Genomic DNA, 14,676 nt, shown 5'->3' with positions numbered 1-14,676 from the left:
TTTCTGAAGAAGGTTCTAGGCCCGAAACGTCAGCCTTCCTGTTCCTCTGATGCTGCTTGGCCTGCTGTGTTCATCCAGCTCTACACCTTGTTATCTCAGATTCTCCAGCATCTGCAGTTCCTACTGTCTCTGATGCAATTTTAACCCCGGTCAAACTAGTTGTTTGCCGGATTGAGCACTAGTTAAGGCCAATGTCTGTTGGTTATTTGGTTGCCTAGAATGCTAGTTAAGATAGTTAACTGACTCCTAGTCAAGGTAGTCAATTATTCGATTGAACACTAGTTAAGTTAGTTGAATGCCTGATTGAGAATGAGTTGATTGCTAGTTAAGTGGTAAATTGAAGGGGTAGAGTTCTTGTGGTGTGCTGGTGGTGCTCCTACCTCTGATCTAGGAGGCCTGGGTTCAAGCCCCACCTGCCTCAGAGGTATGTTATGACAAATGGATTAGAAGCTATTTAATTGAGAAGGATCAGTTGGCTGGACAGCTAGTTTGTGACGCAGGGTGATGCTAACAGTGCTAGCTCAAACCTGGCTGAGGTTACCATGAAGGATTCTTTTTATCAACTTCTTCCCTCACCTTGAGACATGGGCACTGCCAGTTATCTCTAATGAGAGCAGCATTATGATCCAGTAGGACTTCACCTTGTGTAATTGTATGGAGCTGAGAAAGTTGGTTCAGAATGTACAGCATTAATATTTCTCATCCCTCATGGGAACATGGAGAAATCATGAACCAGGTGGAAAAATTGGTGATTTTGAGAAGTATAGACAGTACACTAGAAGTGGAAGAAATTGAAGAAAGAATTGCCGCGAGAATAGAATAACCAGTGTGAAATATGGTAGGACTAGAGAGATTACCACGATAGTTAGAGACCAGTTTGTCCTAACAGAATTTATGACTGAGATTCTGTTTACTTGCTTCCCTGAATTAGTAAATGTGTTAGACATATCCAGAATTGTTGACGCAATGTGCAAACATCAGCAGTAATTCAATGCAAATTCATGTTTTATAGGATAGATAGTGCAAATCCTTTCAGCTAATCTGTCAGCCAGCCAGTGACATCACTTGAAAAAAGAGAGAGAGTGCAACACAGGACACTTATTTCACCGGGATCAAACGGACTGCTTCACCTGTAACAAGGCAGCTTTTTGCTCTGCAAGTCAAAAGGTAAGATGCCACTTGGATCTGAGACAAGATAGACTGCTTCAAAAAGACAAAATACCTGTAAACCAGGTACAAAATAGTTAACTGGAAATGAGGATCAGGGACTGTTTCCTATTTTAACTCTAAATGTTGTAGTTCAGAGTATGAGGCCATGATTTAGACAGTTTAGTCGAATGAGTTCAGTTGAATTTGATCATCCTTTTTTACTGTGTTTCCTGTATTGTACATTGAACGCAACCTGAGAAATAGCTGAATTTCACTTTCAAGTGAGCCACTTACCTGATGATCTGTTAGGATTCCATGCCTAGTCTGTACTGACCTCCGATTCAGTTCTACAATGGATATCAGTGACCTTGATGTGGAGTATTGCAAAGCAATGTAAACAGGGCTTCTAGCCCTGATCGCTGCCCACTGGAGAGTGTGCAAGTGTCGGCATTGGGAAGTGACTGAGGTGGCCTCAGTTGTGATGGTTCTCCCTGTCCAATAGTCTGTGGACACTCTATTGTCTAGTAGATGAGGAACACTAGTGACCTGGGTCTGCAGTCCCATTCCTCTCACCCATGGCGGTCTCTCTGTGAACTTTGTCAGGGATTCCGTGGGGTTGTACTTGTATTGGGTTTTGTCTGCATGTTATTGTGAAATAATCAGTTTCTGGAGTGAAGTAATGTCAGGTATAGAAAACAAGGATCAAGTGAATCTCTTGAACAATATAAAGAGAGTAGGGGCATTCTTAAGAGGGAAATCAGGAGGGCAAAAAGGGGATGTGAGATAGCCATGGCAAATAAGGTTGAGGATAATTCAAAGAAATTCCACAAGTATATAAAGAGCAGAAGAGCAACTAGGGAGAGAATAGAGCCCCTTAAAGATCAATAAGGTTACCTATGTGTGGAACCACAAGAAATGGGAGAGATACAATCTGAATATTTTGCTTCAGTATTTATTATGGAGAAAGACATGGAAGCTAAACAACTCAGGGAAATAAATATTGAATGTCTTGAAAACAATCCACATTGCAGAAGAGGAGATGCTGGAGGCCTTAAAAAGCATAAAGGGAGATAAATCTCCAAGACCTGATCAAGTTATCCTTGGACACTGTGCAAAGCTAGGGGAGACATTCTGGGGCCTCTAGCAGAGATACTTATGTCATCTATATCCACAGGGGAGGTGCTGGAAGTCTGGAGGGTGGCTAATGTTGTGCCTTTATTTAAGAGGGGCTGTAAGGAGAAGCTTGGGAACTATAGATCTATGAGACTCACATCAGTAGTTGTTGGAGGGGATTCTGAGAAGAAAGGACTTCCGTGCATTTGGAGAGGCAAGGACTGATTAGGGATAGTCAACATAGCTTTGGGTGTGGGAAATTGTGTCTCACAAGCTTGATTGAGTTTTTTTTTGAGGATGTGAACAAGAAAGTAGATGAGGGCAGAGCAGTAGACATTCTCAACATGGACTTCAGTAAGGCCTATGACAAGATTCTGCGTGTTAGACTGGTTAGTAAAGTTAGATCACATGGAATTCAGGGACACCTTACCAATTGAATACAAAATTAGCTTGACAGTAGGAGACAGAGGGTGTTGGTGGAAAGTCATTTCTCAGACTGGAGGTTTATGACCACCGGTGTTCGCAGAGATTAGTGCTGGGTCCATTGTTGTTTGTCACTTATATAAATGATACGGATGAGAATATAGGAAGCATGATTATGTAAGTTTGGAAATGACACCGAAGCTGATGGTATAGTAAACAGTAAGGAAGGTTATCTAAGATTACAAAGGGATGTTAATCAGATGGGCCAATGGGCTGAGTGGCAGATGGAGATTAATTTGGACAAATGTGAGGTGTTACGTTTTCTAAGACGAACAAGGGCAGGACTTAGACAGTTAATGGTCGGGTCCTGGGGAGTGTTTTAGAACAGAGACCTAGGGATTCAGGTACATAGTTCATTGAACATTGCATCACAGGTAGACAGAGTGTTAAAAAAGATGTTTGGCATGCTTGCCTTCATTGCTCAGACCCATGAATTTAGGAGTTGGGACGTCATGTTGCAGTTGTACAGGACGTTGGTGAGGCCACTTTTGGAGTATTATATACAGTTTTGGTTGCAATGTTAGAGGAAGGATATTATTAAATTGGAGAGTGTGCAGAAATGATTTACAAAGATGTTACTAGGACTACAGGGTTTGATTTATAGGGCGAGGCTGGATAAACTGGGACTTTTTTCACTGGAGCTTAGGAAGTTGAGGGTGACCTTATTGAGGTTTATAAAATCATGAGGGCACAGATAAGGTGATCAGCAAAGTTCTTTACCCTAGGGTGGGGGATTTCAAAACTAGAGGGCATAGTTTTAAGATGAGAGGAGAAAGATTTAAAATTGACTTGAAGGGCAACTTTTCAGAGGGTGGTTTGTGTATGGAATGAACTGCTGGAGAAGGTGCTAGGTGCAGGTACGGATAAAACCTTTAAAATATATTTGGACAGGTACATGAAAAGGAAAGGTTTAGAGGGATGTGGGCCAAAGGCAAATGGGACTAGTTTAGTTTGGGAAACTTGGTTGGCATGGACGAGTTGGACCAAAGGGTCTGTTTCCGTGCTGTGTGACTCGATGACTTTATCTTTATTACATAGAGGAGCATTCATTTAGATTGCAGTTTATTACATCTCAGAGTACTTTACAATTAGTTGATTATTTTTGTCAGCAGTGTAGCAGTCAGTTTGGCAAGCCATCATAAAGAATAAACAATTAGTTTTGGCACTGTTTGAGGACTGAATGTACAACAGGACTCTGGGAGATGTTATCTGAGATGTTATCTATCCACAATATCTTGTGGACTGTGGTGTTGAATTATTAACTATGTTTTTTTTGTTTTTCTACTTCTTAGTAAGAAGGATTTAATATTTAACTTTTTAACTTTGTTTTCCTTATTTTTTGGCTTTCTACCTAAGATGGCATCGTAAGTGGCAACTTGTAAACTTTTCACTATACTCATGCGAGTATATGTGACAATAAACCTAATTCAATTCAATCTACCTGAAAGAGCTAACGTGGTCTTAGTTTAATATCTTATCTGAAAGACAACTTCAACAGTGCAACTCACTCAGTACTCCCCTCCCATGATGTGGCATAACCCCTCGCTGCTGCCCCTCTGGTGTTGTCCTCCTTTACTGCCCTTTCGATGATGCAATGTTCCCTCATCGCTGCTGCCCCTCCCTCGGTGCGGCATTAGCCCTTGCTGCTGGCCCTCTGCCAGTGCGGTACCCCTGTGTTTGCATTGGAGTGTTAGCTTAGATTTTGCGCTCAGTGCTCTTGAGACAGCTTGAATCCAAAATCTCTTGACCATGCTTTAATGTATTTCATTGGTCATGTGCTTGGGAATATCCTGTCTTCAAGCAAGAGTTTGGAAATCTATCATTTCCTGTCAACTGATGAGTTGTTGCGGTGACCAACTGCAGTACATGATCAACATTAAGAGGGATCTGGTCCTAGAAGACAGAATCTCCCAAATTGGTGTCAGAGCCATGTATACTCTCTCTGAGCCAAACTGTTAAATACTGATAACGGGAAAGGAATCAGTCATTGTTGACATGGAGAGTGCGTGAATCTCTGTGTCTCACTAAAGTTTAATCTTAGTGCACCCTGTATTGTCAATCTCTGAAGCCCCATTTCCTAACTCCAGCCTAGAACCATTATCCCCGACCTTGCTGACCTATACCAATTTCTGTTCCAGCTAAGGCTTAATTTTTAACATTCTCGATCCTGGTGTTCAGATGACCTCACCACTTCCTAATTTTGTGTAGCCTAACACTCCTCTGAGATCTGTCTGTTCCATTGATTCAGCCCTCTTGAGCAGCCCGCACTTTAAGAGCTCTGCTATTGGTGGCTGTGTCTTCAGTCCCTAATGTCTGGAAATTACTCCAAAATATCTCTGTCTCCTGTCTTTCCTCTTCTAAAATTATCCAGAAACTCCTTTGTACTGTTGAAACTTTACACAGAACAAGAAAGGTTGTACTCTGAAATCACCTATTATTTGGTTGACAATTTTCTGCTAAATTCTAGTCATTGGTATTTCTGCTTTGTGTTTGGCAGATGCGAGGTTCAGGTGATCAACCTAATTCTGCGACATCACGGCTACAGGTAAGAAACCATTAATCCTTTCCATTCTCTTCCTCAAACAGGAGAGCAAGTCACCTTTTTGGTTAACAGAGTGCAGTAAGGGTGTCTATGTATGTTGTCCAGGGCACAAGAATGAGTCAGAGGTGTCTGGGAATACTGCTCAGGGTTGAATGATGTAAACATCATGGGTAATCTTTCAATTCTACCTTCCTAAAGATGTGCTGTACTGTTCTAAGGCAGCATGAGTTAAAGGTCTTCCTCTCTGGGACCAGTTTCCTCTCAACATTGGTCACTGTGACCACAATATATCTGTTGACGGGAGTCTGTGGTTATGTAACTCATATTGAAGCTGTGCAAAATAGCACGGATGCACAGAAGTCAAATATAAATCAGAAGATTTTGGAAATATTCAGCACGTCATGTTAGCAGTTGTGGAGAATGAGAAACAAGTTAACTTTTCTGGTCTGCGACTTTTCAGGTTTTGATAAAAGGCCATGGACTTGAAATGTTAACTCTTTCTTTCTCCACCGATGCTGCCCAGCCTGCTGAGTACATTTGAGTACTTTGTCTTTATTTCAGACTTACAGCATTCATTGCTGAGGTGGTTTATGACTCCTAAGGGATGGGGTTACTGGAGTACAGTGTGATGATGGCGTGAGTGCATAATAGATAGGAAATGTGTGTGTGAGACATTAAAATCACGTATTTGTGGTCATAATAAGTCACGTGTGTTTTCCGCCACTTCTGTGTAAAACTAGCTACAACACATGGCATTTGCGAATGTGCAGCTAACCAGGGAAATCTACAAGTTTACTGGCAGTGATACCCTGCTCGTTGCAGTCTTTGCTGTTGTTATCACAGGATCAGTGAATTGATTTAAATTTCAACATTTTATACACAATTCTTGTTGTACTAAGCACTGGAACAGTTGGGCTTTCTTTGGTCAGGACAGGCTAAGATTTTAGGAGTTTATGGTGGCTAAACACCATTTCTGGTCCTGATACAAGTTCGGAGTCTTGATTATCCTTCTACGCCGTGGTAAAAATTTTAAAATAACAATATTTTTAATGTAATTTGTATTTTGGCTTCTGTCTTGTTCTTGTCTGTATGTTTCGATCTTTGTTTCTTGTAAAATAATTAAAAATGAATAATAAGCAGAATATTTCCTAATTTGATGCCTGAGAACTTTTCAGATGGTGATGACACTGTTCTGCATACCAGACATCCCATAAATCTGATGCTGGAATGCAATTGGCAGTGAAAAGGTTGGAAACGGTTTGATATAGGCTGTTAATTCTCTGTGAACACCATTCCTTTGACACTAATTTTGACCCCGTTGTTGCATGGTTTGTAGGAGAGACATGTCTGGGATTCTGTGAAGAAAGCTGCCTTCATCCTGGGCTCAGGACTCTTCGTGTTTGCAGCCTTCAGGAACACTGTGACCTGGTAAGTTGACAGAAGGAGGATGAGCCTGGAATTAGCACACAGCTCCGGTCATATGTTGTAGAAAGACAAATTCATGTCCAAACTCATTAATAGCAGCTCTCTCACGTGTGATCTCTATCTCCCTGTCATCTTCTCTGCCTCTCGCTCTCACTTCCTTTTGTGTTTGTGTGTCTCACTTTCCATGTATAGTAATATTGAAGGAGAGGAGGGTAAGTCATTGTGCAATGTTGAAAACTGTGACTAGGCCTGCTTCGCATCTGCCCTTGATCACGATGAAAAGTAAGTGCTGAGAAGTCTAAGTGAAGCAGACTAGCCGTCACTCGTTTCATATTGTCGTATCAGTCTCTTTCTTATCTCTGGACTGTGTATGTGGGACATAGTAACTAGTACAGTATGTGTGTTTGGGCACACGTGTGTGTTTGTGCTTGTGTGTGTATGTATACTATTACCAGGTGTCATTTCTCTTGGACAGAACTGAAAGTTATGATGCAGCGAATTGGGATTTGTCCACAATGATCCCACTTCTACTGAGAAAATTTGGCAGTAGAAGCCGGGATGTGAATGATTTGTGGAATTACTTTCCAACATTTTTCAGGCATTTGCAGCAGTTCTGGGGAGCTTCCGGGGACTTCTGGCAGTCACAGTGGGGAAAAGCGCACAGTTACTTCCAAGGCAACGAATGGGTTCTCTTCTTCCTCGGTGAGTACTGTGAGGTGCAGCAGATTATATTGGGTTAATGCAGCAAGTTGTTGCATGTTATAATGAACATTCCATTCAATTAATGAACATGGTGAGTTTCCTTCACAAGATAAACAGGACTAGTGTCTATGTGAGCAGAGTTTTCATCAGTTCTGTCCAGTATTCTTATCACTTGTTCCATTTACCTTGATTCAAGAAGACATGCTCCAAACAAATATGGGAGAATTCTCAGAATTTTTAACTTTTTAAGAAGGGCAAAAGTGTGGTGCAGTAAGATTGAGAGAGAATATTAAGTGTTATCTGTCAAGTTTTAAAAAACTGTCATTTATGAGTAAAGTCACCATAGTCATAAGTGGACCATAGGGCTGCACTCCCATTAGGTGGTGACTTAACCAGAGAGTTATCATGCTGCAGGCAAGGGGAGAGGTTGGGAGGGAGAATTTGTCATGATAACCTCAGCCAACGCAGGAATTGAACCTACACTCAGCATCGCAAACCAGCCATCCAGCCAACAGAGCTACAAAAGGGAGCCTGAAGGAATTGGGCATCAGACAACAGAGGAGAGGGTAGGAGGGCTGAAGGATGCCAGGAAGATTAAGGTACAGTGCTTTCAAAATTAAACAGTTATGTCAGAGCAAATATGGAGACTGTCTGCTATTTCCCAGTCCCGGAATTTTTGGGTTCCAAGAATGGCTGGCTCCGCTGTCTCTGAGGGGTCGGTTTTCCAAGATTTCTAAGTTTCTGGTCCCAGTTTTTGCCAGGATTCATTCCAGTGTCAGTCCTGAGTGAGTTGTCTTTCTGTCCCAGGTACCATGGTGATTCCAACTATGTCCTTCTGGATTTTGAACAGTCTCCTTCTGATTGTGGATGCCACAGGAAAACCTCAGCTGATTACACGCTACCGGATTCAGAGGGGCAGGAATGACCCGGTCAGAGTGGCTCTTCTAGCTAAGAACAATTCAATAACTTTTGCTGAATTGCCTTTTGGAAAAAAAATTACTATCTTTTCACTTCTATGCATTTATGGAATTTATCTTCAGTTTGTGTACAAAATGATCAGAAATATAGATAGAGTGAACAGCCAGAGACCTTTTCCCAGGGTGGAGGTAGCTATTACGAGGAGACATAGTTTTAAAGTGAGTGGAAGTAGATACAGGGGAGACGTCAGAGGTAGGTTCTTTACTCAGAGAGTGGTAGGGGCGTGGAAGGCATTGCCGGAGAGGGTAGTAGAGCCAGCCTCATTAGGGACATTTAAGCAGCTATTAGATAGGCATATGGATGATAGTATAAGGTAGGAGTGGAGGTTAGATAGACCTTAGGATTAGAGTAAAAGTTCAGCACAACACCATGGGCCGAAGAACTGTACAGCACAGTACAGGCCCTATGTTCTATGTTCTTGTCTCAGGTGCAGTGCAGTTCTCTCTCAATTCTACGTCAGACTCCCTAAAGACTGGGTTAGTGCCTGTAGGGTGTAAACATGGAGCAGCTAACATTTGGGATAGTGAATAAATGACTAAAACCTTGTCTTTTAAACCCCTCCCCTCATTTAAAGAATCATCAAATCAGTACACGGCTCTTTCAGCTCTTTTCCCAGATCTTTCTGCTTTTCTGTCAAAACTGCTTATTTTGGGAAGTTGCTGGTAGTGAGATTACAAACTGAATGAGATGACTCAGTTGTCGCAGCACAACATAGATGGCATAGGTTTAAGGTGAGAGGGGAAAGATTTTAAAGGGACCTAAAAGTGACATTTTCATGTAGAGGGTGGTGTGTGTATAGAATGAGCTGCCAGAGGAAGTGGTGGAGGCTGGTACAATTGCAACATTTAAAAGGCATCTGGATGGATTTATGAATAGGAAGGGATTAGAGGGAAACGGGCCAAATGCTGGCAGACTGGACTAGATTTATTTAGGATATCTCGTCGGCATGGACAAGTTGGACCAAATGATCTGTTACCATGCTGTATAGCTCTCTGACTCTATTTACCAAGTCCAAAAGCAAAATACTTTGGATGCTGGAAATCCACAATAAAAATGTAAAATACTGAAGTCAAGACAACATCTGTGGAGAGAGATACAGAGTTAACGTTTAAGGTCAATTACTGTTTTTTTTTGTTAAAACGACCTGTTGAAATGCTTACTCCACAAATTATCTGCTTTCAGCATTTTCTATCTTTGTAAGAACCCCAGGCTTGTGTGTTCAATAACCAATCTCTGCCAATCCATTGTAACTGGGTGTTATAGGTTCTGTATAAAAGAATTACTCCCAGATTGGAACAGGAGAGTTTGAAACTTTACTACTCCAGACATGGTTCAGCAACCCATAATTTACTGTGATTGTCTCAAATGTAGGAGCAGCAAATTCTGACATCTGGAGTGTAATGTTGGGTAACAGCAGGACAACAGTAAAGGATAATATTGGGTAAAACAGGGTAATGTGGGGTAACAGAATGAGGTACTGTTGGGTACTGTAGGTATTGTGGGATAATAGTACATGAAAACACAGCATGCAGAACACAGGGTCATAGTCAATAACAGGCTAACAATAATGGCTGTCAACACAGTGTGGAGCTGGAGGAACACAGCAGATCAGGCAGCATCAGAGGAGTAGGAAAATTGACATTTTGGGTTTTCACTCTTCATCAAGACTGGAAAGGGATGAAGGGAGCTAGGAAAGAAATGTGGGTGGTGGGACCGGGTAAAGGTAGGTGGAATGGTGATAGGTGGATGCAGGTAACCGTCTCAGCACCGACATCTATTTCAAACCCACCGACTCCCGTAGCTACCTTGACTATACCTCCTCTCACCCACCCTCCTGCAAGCATGTGATCCCTTAGTCCCAATTCCTCTGCCTCCGCCACACCTGCTCCCAAGACGGAGCATTCCACTCCTGGACATCCCAGATGTCGTCCTACTTTAAGGACTGCAACTCCACCTCCCACCCCTTTACTTGCATCCACCTATCACCATCCCACCTACCCTTCCCAGCCGCACCCTCCCCATTTGTTTCTGAGCTCCCTTCCCTACACCACCCCCCTCCCCGCCAAGTCCTGATGAAGGGTGTAAACCCGAAACATCGACTTTCCTGCTCCTGTGATGCTGTCTGACCTGCTGGGTTCCTCCAGCTCCACACTGTGTCGACTCTGACTCCAGCATCTGCAGTTCTTGCTTTCTCTAACAATAATGGCTGCCTAGGGTAATGTTAATGCACAGAACGTAAACAATAGCCAATTTGTTAGCAACTGTTACCATTCAGACGAACCCAGGATCTTGGTGTTGGCTCATCAGTCTTTGAAAGAAAGTTTTTAAAAACCAGAACACAGACAGAAAGCTAAAAGCTTATATGATTTCAGGCAGGAGTTTGACATAGCTTTTGGAGCTAAGGGAATCAAGGAAATAGGGGGAAAAGTGGGAGCAGGCTATTGAGCTGAATGATCAGCCATGATCATAATGAGTGGTGGAGCAGGTTTGGAGGGCTGAATGGCCTACTCCTATTTTCTATCTTTCTTTGAAAGACAGTCGCACAGCTGATTGAAAAGCAAGGATTGATTCACTGTTATCTGTGAGTACAGACTATGATTATATTTTCAAATGTTCTGTGCTGTTTTTCTCGTGTTAGTATATGTTTAGATCTTGGATCTGATTGAGATCAAACAGAATTGTGAAGCACGTTTTATTTGTTTTCCTCGCTCAAATAAATTCCATATTTGCTGAACCATAAAACGTACAATTTCTTCCTGGAAAGAAATTGTCATTAATGTTTGAAGAATGTCCAAATATTTTCTGCATTCTTCTTTGAATCTCAGTGCATCTTGTGCTGTGACAAAGAAGGTTTTAATTAAACTTTGCCTCTCCCAGCATAACTGTGGGCTGTGTTTGGAAACTGAAAATTCAAGAAAAACATTGCAAGTGTTTCTTTTTCTCTCCATTTATTTCATTTTTCGTCGGCTTGTATGGCACGGAAACCAAATCCTTCAGTCCAACTCATCTATGCTGACCAGATATCCTGAATAAATCTAATCCCATTTGCCAGCATTTGGCCCATATCCCTCTAAACTCTTCCTATTCATATATCCATCCAAATGCCTTTTAAATGTTGTAATTGTACCAGCCTCCACCGCTTCCTCTGGTAGCTCATTCCATACACACACCATCCTCTCTGTGGAAAAGTTGCCCCTTAGGTCCCTTTTAAATGTTTCCCCTCTCAACTTAAACCTATACCCTCTAGTTTTAAATTCCTCTACAGTGGGGGAAAAGACCTTCACTATTCACGCTATCCATGTCTCTCATGATTTTATAAACCTCTATAAGGTCACCCCTCAGCGTCTGACGCTCCAGGGAATGTAGCCCCATCCTGTTCACCCTCTCCCTATAGCTCAAACATTCCAACACTTTTGTTTATAAAAATCAAGGAGGAACTGTTTTTTTGAGAACTGGCTGGAACAGAAACAGAAGATTAAATAAAGAGGAGGCTCCATCACATGTTATGACTGGTTACTATTGGTGATCTTGCCTTGTGTGTCACAGGTGGAACCTGCTAAGCTTCAGCAAGCCATCAGAACGGTTGTATTTAACCAGGTTTTCCTGTCGCTCCCCATGGTGGTGGTAATGTACCCCATCATGAAGTGGAGAGGTAATCCTTGTGGCACTGAGCTCCCTACTTTTCACTGGGTGCTGCTGGAGCTCTGCTTCCTTGGGCTGCTGGAAGAGGTGTTTTTCTACTATTCTCACAGGTGAGCTGTACACTCAATGCAGCACTCTGCTGCCCTGTATCTTAACCCACACCAAGTTCCATTCACTCATCACCTCTGTTGCTTGCTGGCCTACATTGACTTCCAGTGTGGTGACACCTTAAGTCTAAAATTCTCATCCATATTCACAATCTCTACATGGACTCACCCTGCCTCTCTCTAACATCCTCTTCTAATTCTGGTCTCTTGTGCATCATTCAATTTTATTCATTCTGTGATCATGCCTTCATATACCTGAACCTTAAGTTCTGGGATTCCCTTACTAAATCTCTGTCACTCTAAACACCTCCCACCCTTTCCTCTTTGTAAAATCTCTTACAACTTCAGCAAATCCTGTTAATCACATCTCCTGTTATTTCCTTTGTGTAGCTCAGTATCAGATTTTTGTTTGATCTATCCACCTATGAAAAAGCTTGGGATATTATGCCATGTTAAATGCCCTAATTAAATGCAAGTTTTGTTTCTGCTATCTGGCCAATGGGGCAGGGACATAACAGCCTCACCACACCAATGTCAGAATGAAGAATAAATGCAACACCTTTGTTTGTAATTTTTTCTTTGGAGGAGAAAATGGAAAAAGGAATATGAGGAGAAGGTGGGTAAGGTAGGGTTCGAGGAACTTGGGGAGAAAATGTGTGGGTGGACTTGAGGGGTTTGGGGAAAAGTCATGTAGGATTGAGCAAAAATCCCCATAATCTGAAATACTGGACCAAAATCCTGGACTTGGCAAATAACTTATAAAAGTTTAAATAAAAGAGACAGCTGGGCTATGCTCTGGGAAAATTACACAGACAGCTTGGAACCATTCTTCAGCCCAAAAATCCAGTTCACACATCCACTGTAAAAGAACAAACAACCAGGCCTAACACTCTCGACTGAAACTAACTTTTACTCTTTGGGCTACTCCAATCCAGACATTATGGAGCCTATACACATTACGGAGATACATTATGGAGATACCAAGACATTCAACTTCATTCAGTATTCATTCAGAGAGATATTGGGCATTCAACCTCAATCAAAATACATTTTCACCCACTCCTAACCATCAGAAAGCCAACTGCCTCAAAAGGGAACACCAGAATCACAGTGGATAACACAGAGTTGAGAGGAGATGATGGAGAACACAGTCTGTATAACTGCTAGCTCTGATCTGAAAGGGAGAGAGAGCCTTTTCAACAACAAGCACCTGCAGGAACAGCTTCCCCACAGTTTCCAGCCCCAGCAAAAGCAGCTTTGGAAACAAGAACGGTGGCTCAGTGGTTAGCACTGCTGCCTCACAGCGCCAGGGTTCGATTCCACCCTCCGGGCGACTGTGCAGAGTTTGCACATTCTCCCTGTGTCCGTGTGGGTTTCATCCAGGTGCTCCGGTTTCCTCCCACAGTCCAGAGATGTGCAGGCTAGGTGGATTGGCCATGCTAAGTTGCCCATAGTGCTCAGGGATGAGTGGGTTATAGGGGGATGAGTCTGGGTGGGATGCAGTGCGGGTTGGTGTGGACTTGTTGGGCCGAAGGGCCTGTTTCCACACTGTAGGGATTCTATGAACTATGAATTATAAGAACTACAGGGGATCCCAATGAGCTATGGCCCGAGAGCTATCTGCACAGCTATCTCCGGAGGATCCTGAATCAATCCCGAAACCTAACGGCACAGCCCTGCTCCACACCAGGGAAACCAACCTCAATGGACCGGGACCAGCAGACCTGATAACCGATGACCTCCAAAACCCACTGACTTGACTGACAAGGCCTCAGACATCTCCTGAGCTGAAAACGGGCTCGCAAAACCCCCACTGAGTAAGAAAAAGCCAAGTACTCGCCCAATAAATCCAAAGCGAGTCCTACCACATCAGCGGGCTCAACCCAGACTGAAGGCCTACACCATCCGAAGTCCTCAATGAAGCACCAGCCACGGCAGGTGGGAACGGCCTACCGTATTTCAAAATCGAGTTTGTCTTCAGTGGTGAGCTTATATTCTTGAGACCCCAAAGTATCCAACCTGGCTAGCAGGGAGGAAAAAGTGGGTGGTGACAGTGCAGGGCACCCCAGGGTTAGGGAGTCTGATTAAAGTGTCTGTGATTAAAACTACTGTTTAGTTCTGATAGTAGTTAACCTGCGTTTGATTTAATAGCGTATTTAAGTACTATCCTCTGTATAATCGATAGTGTCAGTTTCACTGTTTTGTATTTTTTTTAAATTTTCTTCTAATGTACTCACCTTTGCATTTAATAAATGCAGAAATTCTTTTGCCCCTGGAACACCTGTCTACTGCCTTCTCCACTTCACATTCCTAAATTAAGTCCAGTGCCAGAACCAGGGATCTGGGTGTGATTCGAACCACCTAAAAATATCAGCAGTTTTACTGACCATATAGTAGAACCCCTACAGAATCTGTAGGGATTCTGGTTTGTGATCAGTAATTTGCTTATTTTCAGGTGGTTCACACCCAGATCCCAGGTTCTGGCACTGGACTTAATTTAGGAATGTGAAGTGGAGAAGCCAGTAGACAGGTGTT

General features: G+C 42.6%; 1 protein-coding gene across 1 annotated transcript in view; it reads left to right on the top strand.

Moving 5' to 3' along the window:
* The first annotated feature begins 1,012 nt into the window (after positions 1-1,012).
* faxdc2 (fatty acid hydroxylase domain containing 2) overlaps positions 1,013-14,676 on the top strand; it is a 17,270-nt gene continuing 3,606 nt past the window's right edge. The window contains exons 1-6 of the mRNA XM_048603473.1: positions 1,013-1,167; positions 5,243-5,290; positions 6,624-6,715; positions 7,311-7,414; positions 8,222-8,343; positions 11,939-12,145. Of these exons, the coding sequence (XP_048459430.1) occupies positions 5,243-5,290; positions 6,624-6,715; positions 7,311-7,414; positions 8,222-8,343; positions 11,939-12,145 (573 nt within the window). The 5' untranslated portion in view covers positions 1,013-1,167. The remainder of the gene's footprint in view (positions 1,168-5,242; positions 5,291-6,623; positions 6,716-7,310; positions 7,415-8,221; positions 8,344-11,938; positions 12,146-14,676) is intronic.

This window comes from Rhincodon typus, chromosome 12 (assembly GCF_021869965.1).
Source record: "Rhincodon typus isolate 14 chromosome 12, sRhiTyp1.1, whole genome shotgun sequence".
In the NCBI taxonomy this organism is placed as follows: Eukaryota; Metazoa; Chordata; class Chondrichthyes; order Orectolobiformes; family Rhincodontidae; genus Rhincodon; species Rhincodon typus.
Note: the sequence above shows the minus strand (reverse complement) of the source record. Positions and strands in the feature narration are given on the sequence as shown.